Source organism: Wyeomyia smithii, chromosome 3 (assembly GCF_029784165.1).
Source record: "Wyeomyia smithii strain HCP4-BCI-WySm-NY-G18 chromosome 3, ASM2978416v1, whole genome shotgun sequence".
Lineage (NCBI taxonomy): Eukaryota > Metazoa > Arthropoda > Insecta > Diptera > Culicidae > Wyeomyia > Wyeomyia smithii.
In genome coordinates this window covers 250,716,291-250,735,340 of record NC_073696.1, presented here as the reverse complement: position 1 = coordinate 250,735,340, position 19,050 = coordinate 250,716,291, and the positions used below count along the sequence as shown (strand labels likewise).

The following is a 19,050-nucleotide window of genomic DNA, read 5'->3' as shown; positions in this document are numbered from 1 at the left end:
GTAAAAATTTGAATCAAAATACGTTAATACACTAACAACATCTGTCTTGTGGTGCCCCAGTTGCACTGCATAAATATTGCCGTATCGATATTCTATCGATATCAGTGCTTGGTTTGTCAGTGACGCGAGTGCCACATAGCGGGAGCATAGACCTATCCAATCGTGCATGTATTGGTGCACTTTGCACTATGTAATTCGGATCGAAAATAAGGCAAACAAATCCCTGCATTGAGTGCGAAATGTTTGTTTTCTTTCGCTGGCTTGAAAGTTAATTTATTTCTCCGTAAACTGTGTGATTTGAATACGGATTGTATCTTGTAGTACCGAGCAACTCAAAAAAGAATATATTTTTCGATTCATTCAAGCCCGGTAGAGTAGAGCAAGAGTCAATTATGAGGCAAACAACCCGAATTTAGTGTGCGTGACTGAGCTGTCTGAAACCTCTATTACCACTTACTGTTGAATGACGGTTGCAAGTTTTTACACGTTTTTTGAAAATAAGATGAGAGTCTGTTCTCTGTAGTTACAGTAAGTAACAGTAACGGTGAAAGACTGTAGCAAGGTGCTTTTCCACAGTTACATTTTTGCACGTTTTTTTTACACGATTTTGTTCGTCGTTTTTTCAAATAACGTAGTTTTTACACGTTTTTTTGCGCTGTACGTATCCATCGTGTTAAAAAATACTTAAATATGTATTGTCATACTCGGGAAATTTTAGCATGTTGTTGATTTAATTTTGATTTAATTTTTTTATTTGTGCGCAAGGGTATAATATGTATAATTGAATATGCATTCAAATATTTTAAGCGCATTTAATTTACTGTTAGACAAGTAGGTCTGTTAAATTTTATTGTTTATTGCCAGGCGTTTGCTTTCAACATAAAAAATACGTTTTACATGTCCAAACATATTTGTCATAAAAGAAAAAAAAACACACATGGGCAATAACACGCTTGTAACATTACTCACAAGAAGCGGAATGTATTTTTTGACAGGTGTACAACTGGGCGCACAACTATGTTGCGCGCAACTTGTTTGATGGTCTGTGGATTTTAGAAAAGAACCTGGGTAGGTTGGCTTAAAGTCCTAGAGTTAAAGTTTGTCCGACTGTCAGTGAAAAGTTCCAATCGAGCAGTCGAAAGTTTTTTCGTCACAGATTTTACATTGCTCATGTTCGATTGGCACGATTTTTGACAGTTCGATTGGAGCTTTTAGTGGCAGTCGGCTAAACTTTATTTCTAGGCCTTTCGGTTGGCTGACCTAATGGAATTAAAAAATTCACTGTAAGAATAATAATGATAAATTTCTGATATAGCAAATGAATTTTGAAATGGAGTGTGTGAGATCGATAGCCCTCTTTAAAACAATGGTTTGACCATTCTGTTATTTTATTCGCTGAAATTTCTGACACTTCCTACCTTCAGCAGAAAGCTGTGTATACCTTGGCTCCATTTTGCTGTAAACAAAAAAACGAACGAAAAGAAGCGTACGCAGTGTCTGGTTTCGTTGTGAAGCGGTAGAAAAAGTTGAAATATTTCCTGAAATGGTCTCGCTTGGGCCCAAAAAGGATGGTGGCCCCAACGCGGAGTTCTTCACCGCCCCGGAATCGTTGCAAGGATTCGAAACTGTGCGACAATGGTTGCAGAAAAACTGCAAAAAGGTTAGTGATCGCGGCTCCACCACTCCGGTATGCAAGTGGAAGCCGCCTACAGTGATGTGGACAAAGCGAGCCATCTTGGTTTTCTGATGCTGAAATGTGAATAAAATTGAGAAAAACTAAGAATTATCAGAAATATGGAAGAAACTTTGTTGAAATATTAGTTATGCAGATATTTATTATTTGAACCAATGTTCATAAATGTGGTTTAGTGAAACCTTTTTTAATATCCATGATTTGCAGTGCTCGGGTTTAATAAATTCAGTGCTGATTTTTTTTATTTTGGCTTTCTGTTATTTCCAGTATTTGGCACCGGATCCACCAACAAAAGAATCATTGGCCCATTTGATTGTACAATTTGTACAGTACCAAGAAACAAAACTGGGCAAAAATTCGCAAGAACCGCCCACAACCCGTCTGCCGGTATGTTATTTGACAGGTATAAAATTTTATTTGTAATTAATGTCGTTTTTTATTTTAAGATGCGTTGTTTTATGGACTTTAAACCTGGGGGTGCACTGTGTCACATTCTAGCCACAATGTATCGGTATAAAGCGGAACAGCGCTGGCGCAAATTTGATTTCACAGTGAACAAGGTAAGCATGTCTCACTCTCCGCGTTTGCTTTTGTCAGCGAATGAGCAGTAATTTTTGAATGCGACGTAAATGTATTCGGCGATTTATCTGACCAATGAAGTAAAATGCTCAGTCAGAGAAGAGTTTTTCTCGAATGTTTTCTTGTCGAGCGCCGGAATGCCTTTACGTCGTTTTCAAAAGTTGCTGTTAAGTGAACAACCCTGTTTTCAGAACCCAATGCGAAAGGACCCCGTAATACAGATGCTGCTGGACATGGAGACGGCCCTGATCGAAGCTGAATGCATGAGGCTTCCGATCGTGTACATCCGTCCGGAGGTGGACAAGACAACCGCGAACCGTATCACGGACATCGTCACCAATCATCAGGGTGAGATGACCCCGGACGAGGAGGAAGCAACCCACATCGTATATCCACCGGTTGATCCACTGCCGGAGGATTACGCTCGTCCTACGTTCCGTCGCGATAAGCACGTTATGATCCACTGGTATTACTTCCCGGAATCGTACGACACTTGGGTGCCGAATACGTTTGATTTACCGGTGAGTTGTAAAAAGTTACTGTCCATTGTGAAGATGATAATTCACGTCATACATTTTTGTTTCTTAGTACTAATTCTCTCTATTTGGCCAAAGTTACTCTATTTACTATCAATTTAAAAATGTATACGCTAATAATAAATATCAAAACTAATTTCAATTTTACAGGAAAACATTCCGGACTGTCCCCAATCGCCCGGTGATCGTTGGCGTGTGTCAGCCTCCTGGATCACCGATCTGGAAGAGTACAACGAATGGATGGCCGAGGAAGACTACGAGGTCGATGAGGCTGGTCGCAAGAAGATACACAAGCATCGTTTAGGAGTGGAAGATTTAATGTCGGGTAGCGTTGATGATAAGATCAAAAAGGCCAAGGTGGTTCATCCGAAGCGTAAGCGGTCACCATCTCCGCAAGCCAAAGGTGGCAAAAGGAAGAGCGGTCGTTCACCGGCAGTTTTTCCAAAAAAACCCCGAGCAGACGATGAGGAATCGGAAGATATGACTAAGGATATGGATGATCCACAACCGGAAACTAACCTTACTGAGGTAAAAGCAGGTTCAAGCAATTCTGCATCTGGACCGGCGACTCCACAGCCTAAGCGCGACCCGGAAATGATGCCCCTCAAGTATGCAACGATGACTGATCTGGATGATGATATAGATAGAGCGAATGCCGAACGCGGAGGTGGAGACGACAGTCAAGCTGGTAAAACCAGTGATAACAGTAACACTCAAGAGTTCCCTCACGGAAAAGACGATATGGAAGATAATGTAACAGAACAAACGCATCATATAATAGTTCCATCGTACTCCGCATGGTTCGATTACAATTCAATACACGTGGTAGAGAAACGCGCCCTTCCCGAGTTTTTCAATGGGAAAAATAAATCCAAAACACCGGAAATCTTTCTCGCTTATCGCAATTTCATGATTGACACCTACCGTTTGAATCCAACGGAATACTTAACCAGTACCGCTTGCCGTCGTAATTTGGCTGGTGATGTCTGTGCTATAATGCGAGTGCATGCTTTCCTCGAGCAGTGGGGTCTGATCAACTATCAGATCGATGCCGAATCACGTCCCACTCCCATGGGTCCTCCACCGACATCACATTTCCATGTACTGAGCGATACTCCATCCGGTCTACAACCGTTGAATCCTCCAAAAACAGCACAACCATCGGCAGCAAAGAATTTACTTGATTTAGATAAGAAGATGGATAAGAAAGAGGATTCACCTGCCGGTGCTGGAGGTGGTCTAGTTCCAGGATTAGGTGGACCATTATCGGGCTTGGGCAATGATCCCATCAAAACCGAACCCGGATTAGTTGGTTCCGATCCGAGTGCTACATTTGGTCTCCGATTAGATCAATATGCCAAAAAACCGTCGGCAATGCGACACAAAACGGCGGCCAGTATGTCCCGCGATTGGACAGATCAGGAAACCTTGTTACTTCTGGAGGGACTGGAAATGTATAAGGATGATTGGAATAAGGTGTGTGAGCATGTCGGTTCTCGTACGCAGGATGAGTGCATTCTGCATTTTCTTCGGCTGCCAATCGAGGATCCCTATCTTGAAGATGATAACACCTATTTGGGTCCACTCTCCTATCAGCCAATTCCATTCAGCAAAGCTGGCAATCCGATTATGTCGACTGTAGCATTCCTGGCTTCGGCTGTTGATCCCAGAATCGCAGCAAGTGCTGCAAAGGCTGCCATGGAGGAGTTCGCTGCTATTAAGGTAAATAAAAATAAGCTTTTCATAGAATTGCGTTTGATAACATTTTATTTAAGGATGAGGTTCCGGCTACGATGATGGATGCCCATTTGAAAAACGTCGAGAAGACCAGTTTTGGGGGTAAATTTGATCCTTATGCTGGGCTAGCAGCAAGTGGAATAGCCGGTACTGAACCGGACAAAGATAAAGAAGAGGAGGAAAGCAAAACCAGTGGAACCCCGGGTGGTACTGCTCCCGCCACCCCTGGGTCTGCAGACGTCGAGATGAAAGATCTTTCGAAAAAGGATGAAGGTATGTTCATCTCATCTAGCATCCATTCTTGCACTTACTCAATAGGTTTTTCAATGTTTTTAAACGCTTTCAATCTGCTTGTCTTTGCGTTTCTTTTCATCTTTTTTATTGGCTACTGTTCTGTTTTTCTCCTCTTTGCTTCATAATGCTTGCTTGTGGGGTGCTTATCATTCTTTTAACCATCATTAAGAGAAAGATAAAGAAACCGATAAATCGGTCGCTAAATCACCATCTTCTGAAGACGGTACTAAATCATCTGATTCTAACGCTGCGGCAGGAAATGAACCAGCAAAAACAGCGGAAGGAACCGACGGCGATAAAAGCAAGGACAAAGATTCCGAAGTGGCTAAGGAAAACGGTGATCCGAAAGTTTTCAACGAAGGAAACCTGCAGGCGGCAGCAGCTGCTGCTCTGGCGGCCGCTGCCGTCAAGGCTAAACATCTCGCTGCTGTTGAAGAACGAAAAATCAAGAGTTTGGTGGCTTTGCTTGTTGAAACACAAATGAAGAAACTGGAGATTAAGCTGCGTCATTTTGAAGAGCTTGAAACAACAATGGAGCGAGAACGGGAGGGATTGGAATATCAAAGGCAACAGCTAATCCAGGAACGTCAGCAGTTTCATTTGGAACAACTGAAAGCTGCCGAGTTCCGTGCCCGTCAACAGGCGCACCAGCGATTCCAGTTGGAGCAAGGTCAGTGGCAGCAACCGCCCGTAAGCGGAGCACCGGGAGTGCCACCACCAGGTGTTATACCACCAGCACAGCAGCAACCACAGGGACTTCCACAAGGACCGCCAGGGCCAAGCCAGGGATCGGTGCCTACCACTGGATCTAGTGAGTCCGATATTCACAGTTTTTCTTGCAGTGCAAATACATAAAATTTTACTAATATACTCTTTAAAACAATTCCAGACCCTCAACAGCCGCCCTCAATGCCATCTTCCGGTGGACATCTTGGGGGACCTGTACCGAACCAGAACAACCCTCCCAGCAGCAACGGACTTATCTCAGCTCCCCCTACTTCGATGTCTACCGAAGGTTCTACTCCAAATAACACAATGCCCCCGGCAGGGCCTGGTCAGCTAGTTTCTTCGCAGCATCCCCAGGGTACGACGGTACCTCCGCATCAGCAGCTGCCTCCACATCCGGGACATCCCGTAGGCGGCCCTATGCCAGGAGGAGCGCCAGTTCCACATCATCAGCCGCCGATTCCACATCATCCACCGCCGCCACCACAGCAACAACCGCCACAACAGGCTCCTTTACCACCCACGCAGGGACCTCCACCACCACCAATCGGGCCAGGAAACGCTCCACCACAGGGTCCCCCAGGGCAAACTCCGCCATCCGTTGGCAGCGGCCACATTCCCCCTACGTAAGCCACTAACAACATTACCCTATTCGTATTACATAGACGTAGAATGGATGACATCGATTTGACTTGCACTAACCAGCCTCGTGTTAAATATTTTACCTAATCTACGTACTGTCGTAGGGACGTTTCTCATCGGTAGATTCCGTAATGCAGCTGGAAATGGCGGCAGTAGAATTCAATCGCAAAGAAAAAAAACAAAATAAAATAATTTTAAGACACTTGATTTCCGGAACCGCAATTGTGGAAAACATTACGCGAATGATCTGTTTGACTCACTAGATGTGTTTAGTTTTTTTTAATTCGTACCACATATGCTTAATATAATTTTATTTTAGGGAGTACGAATGAGTTTTGCTTGTCGGAAATAGGTGTGAGAAATTTGGTAGAAGCCTGAGGTTAAGATGACAGGGAAGATATGATAGTTTTTACCATTTTGTGAAGAATTGACTAATGTTTCAAGACACATCGATTTTAAGATACTCACTGTGGAATTCCGATTCAAAGATCAGTACGACATTTAGAAACAATGTGCATGATAAAGGCTTTGGTGGAACATGTGAATTTTTCTTATATAAAAACCAAGAATCATTTCAGAATACTCGAATAGAGAACTTGTTGTCTATCTTCTCATCAACGGTTGGCACTTACGTGCGACCGTTTCCGAGATCAAACCTCGACTTGGAAATTTAAATAATTAATCAAAAAATAATCGAAAAAGATCAAATTTAGAAAATCTATACCGAGCGTCTTAGCAGAGTGATTGAGAAATCAAAGAAATAGTTATCGGTTTTCGTTATACTCTACTAGAAATTTTTTTGGAAATATTGAAGTTCAGTCCGCGCAAATATATATTTCGACTGTGACATACAGTCTTCCTCAATGCTTATGTGGACTGGTGATGTGGTTAGTGACCAGTCCACATAAGCACTGAGGAAGACTGTATGTCACAGTCGAAATATATATTTGTGCGGACTGAATTTCAATATTTATTTCCAAAAAATTTTCTAGTAGAGTATAACGGAAACCGATAACTATTTCTTTGATTTCTTTATCGAAAAAGATTCCTGTGAGGGACTGAATAGCAAATTTTGGACTTTTTATAATTTAATATATAATTTTATAATTTTATAATATAAATTTTTAATTTTGGAATTTTTATAGGAATCGATATGTGAAGGGTGAGTTTTCTGTTATTGTACTTTAGGAAAGTAGATAAAAAATTTAAACGCATTTTTGTCTATCCCCTAGAACCAGTTTAACCGCAGACAGACGTCCAAGCTTAGTTCCAAACGTGTGTAATGTTTTTTTGTAGTAGCAATTCGTAACCAGATAGCGCTACCAGTGACACCAGCCTCGTACACCAGCGAAAAAAAAATGTGCTGTAGCGATAAGGTCACCAGGCGGCACTAGTGTACAACTGATTTATAACGCAATTCTTTGAAAATTGAAAATTTACACAGAATTCTCGATCAATGTTCTTGCTTGGACGTCTGTCTGTGATGTAACGCACCTATTGAACATGTTTATCGAAAATTCGACCTTCCCTAACTCTTGAAAGCATGCAAAAATTGTACTGTTGAAGAAAAATGCACACTTGAACAATGTCGAAATACTGCGTCCTATCACCCTACTTTGCTCTTTGTCGAAAGTTTTTGAAAAGAGAAACACCAAGTGATTTTTTATATTGAGGCTAATGACTTGTTGACAGAATGTCAAACTGGTTTTTGATTAAAACCGCAGTTCTTCGCGTATACGATGAATAAGGTTCCATTGTAGACAAAAATGGTGCGGAAATACTGTTATTGAACGGAAGCATTCAGCAAATTATTGAGCACGCTGAGAACACAGTTCAACTTTTCATCTGCGGTCGTAAGTCTGATAAATTCATACCTGCTTGGGCGTAGGAAGACATTTTTTCGGGGTGATAGTTACTCCGGCAGTGTCGAAGTTTTGTCCGGTGTTCCTCAAGGCTCAGTGCTCGGCCTACTTCTGTTTTGTTGTCATATCAACGTCCTTTCAACCGTTCTGAAGTACTGTTCTATTCAAATGTACGCTGACGATTTACAGCTCTACGTTAGTCTGTGAGCGCGATTTAGTCAGGATTATGAATTCGGATTTGGATCGTGTTGCAGACTGTTCGCGACGAAATGAACTACACGTAAATCCAGCCAAAAGTTGCACAACAATGCGGTAAAATTTATGCGGTTCTTATTCCCATGGACGTCGCTTGCAGAACTTTGTGATCCCAACCAACAATACTGCAAGTTAAGCTAGTTCACTGTTCGTTCAAGGTGTGGTAAACTGGAACTCGTTGCCCTCCGCTGTTGAGCGTTCTTCGACGGAACTAATTTTCAAGAGTGACTGCATCGTTTTTTGGAACCGATTGAATTGAATCATTTTATAAATTTAGCAGGCTAGGTAGAGTAATTTTGAAATGTATATATATTTTTTATCATTACTCATATGGAATCGTTGGTAGCTAATATGAAAAGGTTTAAATACGCTACTGGACAATAAACGAACAAACAAATGAGACTCAGAGCTACCTATGGTACAATCCATACGTAGAGCAGAATAAAAACAAGATTAGCGGGAGAACTAGAGCAGTATCTAGCATTGAGTGACTCTTTGTCAGTAAGAATAGCATGGACGAATAGAAATAGCTTGTCCCAACTGGATCACATTCTGATGATGAGGAAATCGATGCCAGAGCTACTGGTCCTGAACCAACCTGGGAAGAAACTAAAGGAATTATTTGGAAAGTACGAAACAGTGCACCTGGGATCAACAATATAAACAACGAACTACTAAAAAAGGCTGAATGAAGAAGCTGCGATTGGAAATAAAGGACATGCTAAAATAGGCTTTCAGAGATAATATAATCCCAGGGACAGAAAAAGGGTAGTCCGAAAAGTCAAATAAAACGTTTACGGTGCCGAAAGTTTCGTTTGAGTGTAGCTACACCGCGAAAACAAAAGCGACAATAGCCCCTCGTTGACTGATTGATTTATTAAAACAATCATCAACAAAATCGGTACTGTGAGACTAGGTTCCTTTGTGCACATTATTAAAAGTAAAATCAACGGAATCTTAAAGAAAGCACTCAAGCACAAATTAAACCATTTCGGAGAAGGGTAGGAGGGATAACATATGCCAGGATATAAAAAGAATTGCAATTCCTTCAGAAGTGTGGCATGACACAGCACCAGGCAGATCGAGATTCAAAAGCCTCATGCTCTAGTTGAAATACGAAATCTCGTTGAACATGTGAAAAGGGCCCAAGTGCCATATGTAAACAAGCCACAATTTCACGTTTTTCAATGAATACAAGCTTAATCTACTCGTACAAATAAGATTGTTTGATTAAGAGTAAATTCTTTTATCAATAAATCTTATTGGTAAGAGCAGATTTCGCTTGTATTGATCAAAAAACGAGAAAATTTGGCTTGTTTACATATGGCACATGGGCCCTTTTCACATGTTTGGCGAGAAATCTCTAAGGATGGTGATAGCTCAAAAGGTTCACTACTTTCATTCGATTTTGAAAATTTTTCAGACGAAAAGGATGTTTTTCCGGTGTATCAATCATAGTAACTCATGAGTAAGCAGAAAACAATTGACAGCTCTATCAGTCGATCTGTAACCGTGATGGCGATAACAGTAAAGCTGCTCTGTTTAGAAGTGTGCGCGTTTAAAGAACGGTACCTACGCCGGTAAGAACGCCGCGTTAAAAACGGACATCGTGCGGTACATACTGGACGCCGGATACGCTCGTTCACGCATCTATAACTTAACAGCACTATTTAACAGCAATCATAGCATCGTAAGAAAGTTTGGTTCCGGACGACCGATGACCCTGAGCGACAAGAATCTCCAAAGTATGCTGAAAAGGAATACCGAGGTAAAAGTGGCCCATCGTTGCGTGTGCTTGGTCGGGAGGTCGGTGCAACCGGCCAAATAGTGAAAAAGTACCTAGCAAAAATGGACATACATGTTAGAAACAGTAGTCCCGTCCACTGGTTTCGGAGCTGCAGGTAATGATGCAGCAGCAGCGGCTGAATAAGATGGTCAAGTCGGATTTCCTGGCGGTTGTGATGGAAGACGAGACATACCTCACTCTGGATGGCAACGACTGGTAGGACACTTCGTATTTTATTCCCCCCGCGAAAGAAAGAGCACCGTGGTGAAGTTCATTTCACACACCAAGTCCCCATCCGTCCTGATATATCAGGACATGTCCTGGTTTTGAAACCCATTTGGAACGTCCTGATTTATTTTTCATATTTCAGCATTTGTCCTGATTTTTCTGACTGATGCCGGATAGTCAAAAAAATCCGGGAAAAAACGAACTTATTTCGAAAGAATTTTTTCTTTGGTTGAATCTTGACGAGAGAAATTGTCTAGTCGTTGAAACCGTTAAACGTTTTTTTGACAATTGTTAAGTTTATTTCAAACAGTTTACTAGTGTTGCATTTTTAGGTATCTACTCCTAATAAATCAAAGTTGAAAAATTGAATCGTTCGAGAAATACGTTAAATATAAGTCTTTTGGCGTATTTTGAAGTGCAAATCTCAAATTACGTGTTTTATTTATTGATACCTAAATAAATAAAATTAGCTTAGGTCAAATTTTTGCTGGAAAAAATTTGTCCTGATTTTTACCTCCGACCAAATGGTAACCCTAGTGCTGTTGTGGCTAACAATCAGCGAGAAGAGGATGTCAAAGCCGCTCTTCTTTCGCTCCGGACTAGCAATACTCAGAGGGAGAGATATGCGAAGAAAGTGTTGTGAGCCAAACGAACATGTCAAAATTCGAGCCAAACGAACAAGAAAGGTAACACATTGAAAGGTATTGCAATAAGGTTCAATAAAGAATATATTTATTTTTACACATTTTTCATGTTCTATTGCTAAAACATGAATTGAGAATGCTCCAAAGTTGCTTCATCACAGTGATTTTTAACTGGTGGTTCACAAACCCTTTGTTTGGTCTACAGAATAATGATGAAAGTATATAAAATTGAACATAAACATAAAATTTAACACCTTCACGGTTTTTGTGATGCACTTTATTATTCCCCAGGACTTCCACCGTCACCATCAGTTATACGAGCCGAATTAAAAAGTTAGTCAACATTGCGCTTTGAGAAGAGATCTGGCACCTCTGACATGTGAAACCTAGTTGCCTAATCAGCGGTTTTTTTCATCGCTTATCTCTCCCTCTGAGGATCTCTACTCCGGACTGGCCGTGAACGGGGATATTGATAGTACAAAGTGCCTGCCGCAAGTTGCGTTGTTCATCAAGAAATACAAGGGCGAAGACGTAGTGTTCAGGCCGGATCTGGCGTCGGCCCTCTACTCGAACTGATTGTTATAGGAGAGGAAGCTTGATATCGATGTGGTACCCAAGTTGGCGAACCCGCGAAAGAATGTCGAATGTTCCGGTTAACTGCCGGAAAACCACTCGCAAGGGCGTAGATTTTTTTTTTTTGCGGGTAAGTTAATATAATTACCATTCAAGGGAAATTTATCAAACTCAATTATTCGTTTTAGTTTAATCATCACCATCCGAGAAATGTTAATTTTTTCAATGCAAACGTTATAAAAACAATGCTATGAAAAAACCAAACAGAAGGATTTCAAAACAGATCCCAAAAACCATCTGTCCTACTACTTTTTTTAGATCGTTAGTACTAATGATGCTGGCTAGGCCGATTAAATATAATCCAAAATAAACATATCAAAACTGAAATTAAACAAATTAAAACAATCCAGAACCCCTATATATGAACCTTTTTCTCGCCATTCTAATCAATTTCTTATATATTTACCACCAAGCTGTCGCGACGACCTGAGAAACCTGGAGAAGAACACTTTGAGCAGAATAAGGCATTTGCCAACTTACAAAGAAAAGGCGAGGTAACGATCGCTTGCAGTCGACGAAGAATCTACAGAACTAAATGGCTAACCTGTGATAAGTACCCTTTTATTTATAATAACATTTGAGCCGTTGCGGAACAGAGTGGTCTAAAAACCATGCTTTGCGAAAATGAGTTTTTTGCATAAACCGTAACATGTGAAATATCATGTAATATGTAACATGTTGTGTTACATGTAATGTTACACGTGACATCTTACATGTGGCATGCTATACGTATCATATAACATGCGACACTAGCCATTTTATACGAATTACCGTCAATTTCTTTGTCATTTACCAGGTTTGTGTACATAAACCACTCTGTTCTGAAACGATTCGTGGATTCCAGTGAATATATATATGAAGTCAGAGTGGTCTATGAACATAAATGAGATAAAAAATTTGCTCGATGGCGCATAGACCACTCTGTTTCGCAACAGCTCATTTATGGTCTCTCATATGTTGCATTTGCGCTCAACATCTTTTGCCCGACAATCGACTCAGCAAGCCTCCGGAATCAATTCGCTACTGTGTCTTTCTAAGTCGGCAGAGGCTTGTTTCGTCAGGCAGAAATGCTTTTTTGAAACTATCTGACTTATATAACTCGGGCCTGGTGTAGAGCTTTGAGAGATGGACGCGTCCTATTGGCTGGACAAGAGAACTTTTTTGAAGTTTTTTTTGCGGTACATTTTACATTTTTTTGTGCATTGCCACAGCGTGAGAATGCCTGGACATACAGAAAAGTAAAATAATAAAATATTGCTGGAAATAATAGAATTTCTTATAATATTACTTGAAAGCGTGAAACAAAGCTGATTAGGCGCGAAAAAAAGAAAATAAGGTCATCTTCACCAGAGCGTAAAAGGCAGACACGTTTTCAATTGTTTCAACTGTTATGTATTTTACTGTTGTTTTTTTTTTGTTCACTTTTACATTTATTTTTTGAAACGTCCAATCGTTTTGTTTGTTTTTTTTTTTACAATATGATCCTTAACCATTTTCTAGACTCGTTTGTTTACTGCTTCTCTTCTATGTATCTGTGTATGTGAAATTTGGATTTGCTGTTTCCCCAAAAGTTCATACAATTGCTGCAACTTTATGTGAACACCGTTGTGTTGAACCGTGTTTAGCACACCGGGTTTTCCACACAAAATCGGTTTCCATTTCTCTATAGCTAATTTGCTCAACTACATCCTCAAAGACAACATTCACTGAAATTAAAATGGGCGTTGGCGTGTGTGTGTATAAACTGTAATATTTTATTTCCTTTAGTTAAATGTTTTTTTTTTTATTCGTGGCGCGTTCAAATTTCGTTTTGCTTTTATTTTTTCTAGGCGACTTAGACGCCATATTGGTTTTCATTTTCTTTACGGTAATACTTCGTCGCTTAATTTGGCGAAGCATTTGCTCGATTATGCATAAACCTTAACGGCCTTTTTTTCGGAAGTTGACTACCACTCCTAGAAGGGAGGCGGGGTGCGCAACAGGTTCGATATCTGAGGATGTTAATTGTCTGTGAGTCTGTTGAAATGCGGTGATTAAACACATCTGTCGTTTCCAATGGTTACACTAAATGGTTTCGGGGAATGGTTGAAGGTTTTCGTTCACTAAAAAGGTACTCTACAGGTGCTACGGTATGAGATAGTAGGGATTTTTTTTTTTGGCTTTAGCACGAAAACTTTCGATGGAATCTTAAAAATGGCGTGTGTGTGTCGTTTGAGGTGTGAGGATGGTTGGAAAAGTAGAGAGAATGATTGCGGTTTTCCACTAGTTGTCGAACCGGAGAATCTATAGCAGGGGGGCGTGGTGTGATGAAGAGGTGGAAAACGCTTCGTCGTGTCGAGCTTTTTTTTTCTTCGTTACAGAAAGTGTTCCGATTGATTTTGCCAACATTACAACTCACAGTAAAATTTGTTTTATAAATCTTGTACTTTCTACAAACTGATGTTTCTAACTTCCCCTCAAGGACAAATTACATTTATTAACTTTGCCATAGTATGTACAATTTGTTTCAATATTATATCATCTTCTTAAATAAAACACTTGCGTGTTTTTTTTTCTTGCTCTCCACGCCTGTCTAGCTTTTCTCTGGCGGAAGCTTACTTACGAACTAAGATCACTAGATGCTCATTATGCGCGCGTTTTTTTTTTTTTTGAGTGGCATAATGGATCCTAATAAATTTAATTTCACGTGACGCTTTTCATTATTATTTAACCTCTAAAATTTTAAATTTAAGAGACTGGTTGGGTTTTTTTTTGTCTTGCACTCTCGTCCGGGCAGGAGAGTTGCTCAAACCTGGCGGCGGCGCGGTGGCACATCCGCATCAAGAAATTCGTACGTATGTTAGGGCGTTGTGCTGGGCAGGTTTTTCTATTGTTAAGGTTTTGTGTTTCGATGGATGCATTTTTATAGTCAGATTAGAGAGAGAGAGAGAGAGCCCTCTAGGGCGTCATTGCAGTGCTCTCGGTTGGGTTGACGACGAAACAGATGAGGACTTTTTCAAGCCAGTGGAGCAGTGCAAAAGAGGGACAGGCTTGCGAGTTGGTAAAGCAGGTGTGATTACTGGTTATTTACTTTGTGTTATTGTTTCGTATGAACTATTGTTTTTTTTTTCTATTAATATTTTTTGGTTTATTGTAAGAGTTATTTGAAATTAAGAGTTCGTTTTTAGCTATGTCGTTATTTTATGTTGATTGTTTGAATTTTCCAGTTTATCGTTTAGGCTATTGAATAGTGTGTCATAGCATTGATAAGTGTTCTATTGTTTTCGGCGTAATCTCTACTGTTGCCATGCTGGTGCGGATACTGAAATGCTGCAGATAAAAGCGACTTTAGGTTGACATCACAAGGGAACGTATCTCTCTAGTATTAACCTGCTGTATTATTTTCACGGATACCGGTGGCCTTTTTCTGGTTATTCCTGTGGCTGCTGCTGTTGTTGTTGTTGTTGCTGATGCTGCTGTTGTTGTTGCTGCTGTTGTTGTTGTAAACTCTGTAGTGTTTGCTGGGTTTGTTCGGATGTTGTTCCTGGAATTATAGTAGCGTCGTTAATAATGCATTTCGATATTGTAATTGATATTAGTAATTGCAAATTTCGTTTAATTACATAAAAAACTAGCAACTATTTCAATAAACCATTTTTTATCTTGTTGAAACTTTGCACAGATTTGTTTCCATGGGCTAGAGATGTAATTTTGTGCTACAGGTCGGACTCGATTATCCGGAGACTCGATTAACCGGAAACTCGATTATCCGGAATTCGATTATCCGGAATTTTTTTTTTTTTTGTGTCCGTTCTCAATTTTTATTCCGAAATTTTGTCTTTGCCATCCCTTCTGGCATATTTGTTATCATTTAAGTCACTTACGGCATGTTTTGGATATGTTCGAATTAAGTGAAAATAATCAATGTCCAATTTATTTTTTTTTTGCTTCCCAAGATGTTACTGCTTTTCGCCTCAGAAATATTTTCTGGTTACGCCACTGCATCATACAAGTAAATAAAGAAAAGAAATATTTATTTTATGTTCGTTAATCGCAAAATTTCAGTATTTTTTGTGTGATTGTGATTATCCGGAAAACTCGATTATACGGGTCGAATTTTTTTTTGATGTTCCGGATAATCGAGTCCGACCTGTATTAACTTTTTTGGAATCACTCATTTTTCAAATTATTCAAAAATTAAACATCAATATTCAATTTTTAAAAATCCTTTTTTTTTCTTAAAAAACTACGAAAGGTTATCTTAATATCTTAATATTAATCTCATCTTTATATTAATGCTTGTCTAATCATGGAGATATTTAGAAAAAGATTAAAAAAAAAGAAAAATATCAAGCCGCTACGGTTTGTTGATTGCGATGTTGTCTTCAGCAAAGTTGTAGACCTTAGTCCTTCCAGAAGACAACATTTAGACAAAAAAAAAATAAACAAAAACACAACCCCGACGAACCGATGTATTACCTGCTGAAAAGTGATCTTGGGTCAGTGAAGTAAGTGATGATATCGTCGGAAAAAATTTCTGTATCTTCACAAAAAATAAGGTTAGTGTTCGATTGAGGTGGAACGATCACAATATCCAATCGAAGCGTCTCAGTTTTGCGAAGATCAGAACGCATATTGATCAGTCTTCGTAACCGGAGCAATATCATGTTCGTCAAGAATATTTTGATTAAACTTTGAGAGCCCATTCTCTGCCCGTGGCAGTTTTATCGGCGTTTAAAATTTTATCAGGCGTAAACTTTGCTTCCTTCAGCAAACTGTAAAATGCATACACAAAAGGTTTATTGAAGCCCCTTGCTCGGGCAGCAGACGTAGCTTCTGGCTTACAGAAAATCGATTCGGGATGTCGTTTTAGAAAGTTGCTTAGCCAAACTGTTCCTGCAATTTTGTTGAAAAGTTGCTGTAATTCTTTTTTTTTTCGGCCAAACTAAATGCAAGCTTTCGAATGTTGGTCATCGTGATGCAACACAGAACACACGAAAAAACAGGAATTTCACAAGTTTTTCACTATTTTTCGTAAAGTAAAGACTAGGCTGGAAATCAAATATTTATTTTGGAAGATAAGAATAAATTAAGTTTCAAGTCAGTGAAAGAAAATGAAAATTTCGCAATCAATGCAGGCAATTTGACAGCACATTGTTGGCCTCATTTTCAGTCCTACAAACCATACGTCTGCGTTATAATCGCGCGATGAATTGAAGTCAAAATACGAGGAACTGCATGCACACTAGCGCCGCATAGCGGGGCAATTTACTACTAAATTGTCTATCATGCAGAAGCCTTAAATCTTCTAAACAAGTTTGCTAAAAACCGCAACTTTCTAGCAGGTCAAAATCGTGAGATTGCGGAGCATCCGCATGAAAATTGACATCCGCATTCGCATCATACCATACTGATATTGGAAAAAAATCGCTTCATAAAATTTTGTAGAAAAGTTTTCCTTGGTGTATTAACTGCTCGCCCAAATAACTTTTGCACTGGGGAGGGGCATGGTCATGTAAAAGAAGCAAAATAAAACACAAAGGATGCTCACATATCCGCATTCGCATATGCTGATGTCTGAAAAATCACATCCGTAACATCCCTGATAATAATGTGAATAATGTAAAACACACATAAAAAAATTGTTCTACGTTCGATAATTGAGAATACACGACTCGGAATAGATCTGAAATCACGACGCTCCCACAGACCGTTATTATATAAAAATGCACCAAAGAATCTGAGTACACCATTCGATTCGTTATGACGCCCAGGATGCAGACATTTACAATTGGTGGAAAGATTTATTTGAGAATCCCACAGTGCACAGTGGTCTAAATTCGAAAAATCGTGATCGTTCTAGATTTGACTATGAAAAATTGATTTTATGTACTCAATGTCTTCAGCAAAATTGTTTCATAGAACTTTTGGCTTTTGGCTTTAGTTGTGGAAAATTTTAAAAGAAAAACAACTGCTGAATACTGCGATGTCCTATCTGTACGTTAGACACGACAAAATAGAGTTTTTTGTGGAACAACCCTCCTTAAAATCAGTTTTTTGTCTATAATTTTTTCTGTGATTGTCAAAACAATAAATTTTACAAAGTTTTGAGAAAAGCTTAGTTGAATGCATAAATTCTTAGCACATTTTGTATTGTTTTGACCATTACAGACGAAATTATAGACCAAAAACTGATTTTAAGGATTGTTGTTCCACAAAAAACTCTATTTTGTCGTGTTTAACGTACAGATAGGACATCGCAGTATTCAGCAATTGTTTTTCTTTTAAAATTTTCCACAACTTTGCGAAGTTCACAACGGATAGTTTTTGGCGTATCTTAACTATCACTAGATAGTAGTCCGAGTCGAGTGCCGACCATCTATCAAAACGTGGTCGATTTGGAGTTTCTGTTTGGTTAGGTGATCTGCAGGTGTACAGATGTTGGGGGCTATGCTGGAAAAAATCACAGGAGGGTTGTGCGCAAAGCCACGACCGCGAGGATGAAGTAGAATACTTTTACAAGAAAACCCGGCTGCTTGCGTGTAAGTCATTTTTTAATTTGTTGTTCAATTCAATATCGGATAAGATACCGATCACATGTTGGCGTTATCACTGACAGTGCGAATAAAGTATTCCTTGTGATAAAATAAACAATGAAAAGCTGATTTAACACTCAAAACTAGACGGCTCATGTGTTGTCAAAACGAGTCAACTTTTCATTGAATGCATTTACTAGTGCCCGCTATCGCACAGAGACTGCATTTCACTAAAGTGCCTCACTGCATCAGCTGCTATCGATGCTAAACCCGCTGCATCTGCTACGCTATCCGTAGCCATGCTAATATTTTGGCCGCTATAAGCTGCTATTGGTATCCGCTGTCCCAGCTGCTATCGATGCTGAGATCCGCTGCAACTAGTGCACTATCCATTGCCATGCCACAGCTGTGGCCGCTATCCGCCTGGTATCCACTGCACTGCTACTGCTAGAGAAGACTGCTGTTGTCGCTGTCTAGAACTATTATGAGCGGCTTCGACTGAAACAGGCTCTTATGTAGGGATGAAAAACCTATCGATAGTAGTAGGAAATCATCGATAACTATCGATAGCCATTTCAGTCGATAATTCCCATGCTTAGGCCTCTGTCATAGTAGACGCGAACGTGAGCGATGGGGCGAAAAACTAAAGCCGTAAAGAGAGCTGTTTATTTACCTACGGCAAGTTTCTCGCCCCATCGCTCGCGTTCGCGTTCGCCATGGCAGAGGCCTTATACAGACAAACAGCAAATTTAAAATGGCAAGGTCTATGATTCTGTCGACCGTGCTTGGGAAGCAATCATATTAACGACTAATCAGACCAGTCAAATTTCGCGCTTCAACAAGGATTGACCATTCTCAATAATATAGTTGCTTGTCATGATATGAACTTGATAATTTTTGAATTATGATTATGCGAAAAA

General features: G+C 39.8%; 2 protein-coding genes across 15 annotated transcripts in view; one reads left to right on the top strand and one right to left on the bottom strand.

The window, feature by feature from the left end:
* The first annotated feature begins 1,456 nt into the window (after positions 1-1,456).
* LOC129727801 (SWI/SNF complex subunit SMARCC1) lies at positions 1,457-6,532 on the top strand. Of its 3 annotated transcripts, none has more exons than XM_055685998.1 (8): positions 1,457-1,660; positions 1,961-2,080; positions 2,140-2,253; positions 2,479-2,793; positions 2,959-4,530; positions 4,584-4,818; positions 5,009-5,650; positions 5,729-6,532. In XM_055685998.1, exons 1-8 carry the CDS (start codon positions 1,544-1,546, stop codon positions 6,193-6,195), a joined length of 3,582 nt encoding a protein of 1,193 aa, XP_055541973.1. In that variant the 5' UTR covers positions 1,457-1,543; the 3' UTR covers positions 6,196-6,532. The 3 variants fall into 3 exon arrangements, with proteins under 3 accessions (XP_055541973.1, XP_055541974.1, XP_055541972.1); XM_055685999.1 differs by having other exon boundaries at positions 2,464-2,793; positions 5,096-5,650; XM_055685997.1 differs by having other exon boundaries at positions 2,464-2,793.
* A 6,489-nt stretch (positions 6,533-13,021) lies between these two features.
* The window catches only part of LOC129727800 (putative transcription factor capicua), a 109,450-nt gene continuing 103,421 nt past the window's right edge, over positions 13,022-19,050 (bottom strand). For 11 of the 12 annotated variants that reach the window (XM_055685996.1, XM_055685984.1, XM_055685994.1 and 8 more), the window contains one exon: positions 13,022-15,138. In XM_055685996.1, coding sequence (XP_055541971.1) covers positions 15,026-15,138 — 113 coding nt within the window. In that variant the 3' untranslated portion in view covers positions 13,022-15,025. The remainder of the gene's footprint in view (positions 15,139-19,050) is intronic. The other variant, XM_055685985.1, reaches the window with a different exon arrangement.

Coding starts and splice junctions, on each gene's coding strand:
- LOC129727801 (XM_055685997.1), top strand. CDS start 1,544: ATGGTCTCGCTTGGGCCCAAAAAGGATGGTGGCCCCAACGCGGAGTTC. Junction 2,794..2,958: donor CGAATACGTTTGATTTACCG/GTGAGTTGTAAA, acceptor TCAATTTTACAG/GAAAACATTCCGGACTGTCC. Junction 4,819..5,008: donor TCTTTCGAAAAAGGATGAAG/GTATGTTCATCT, acceptor ACCATCATTAAG/AGAAAGATAAAGAAACCGAT.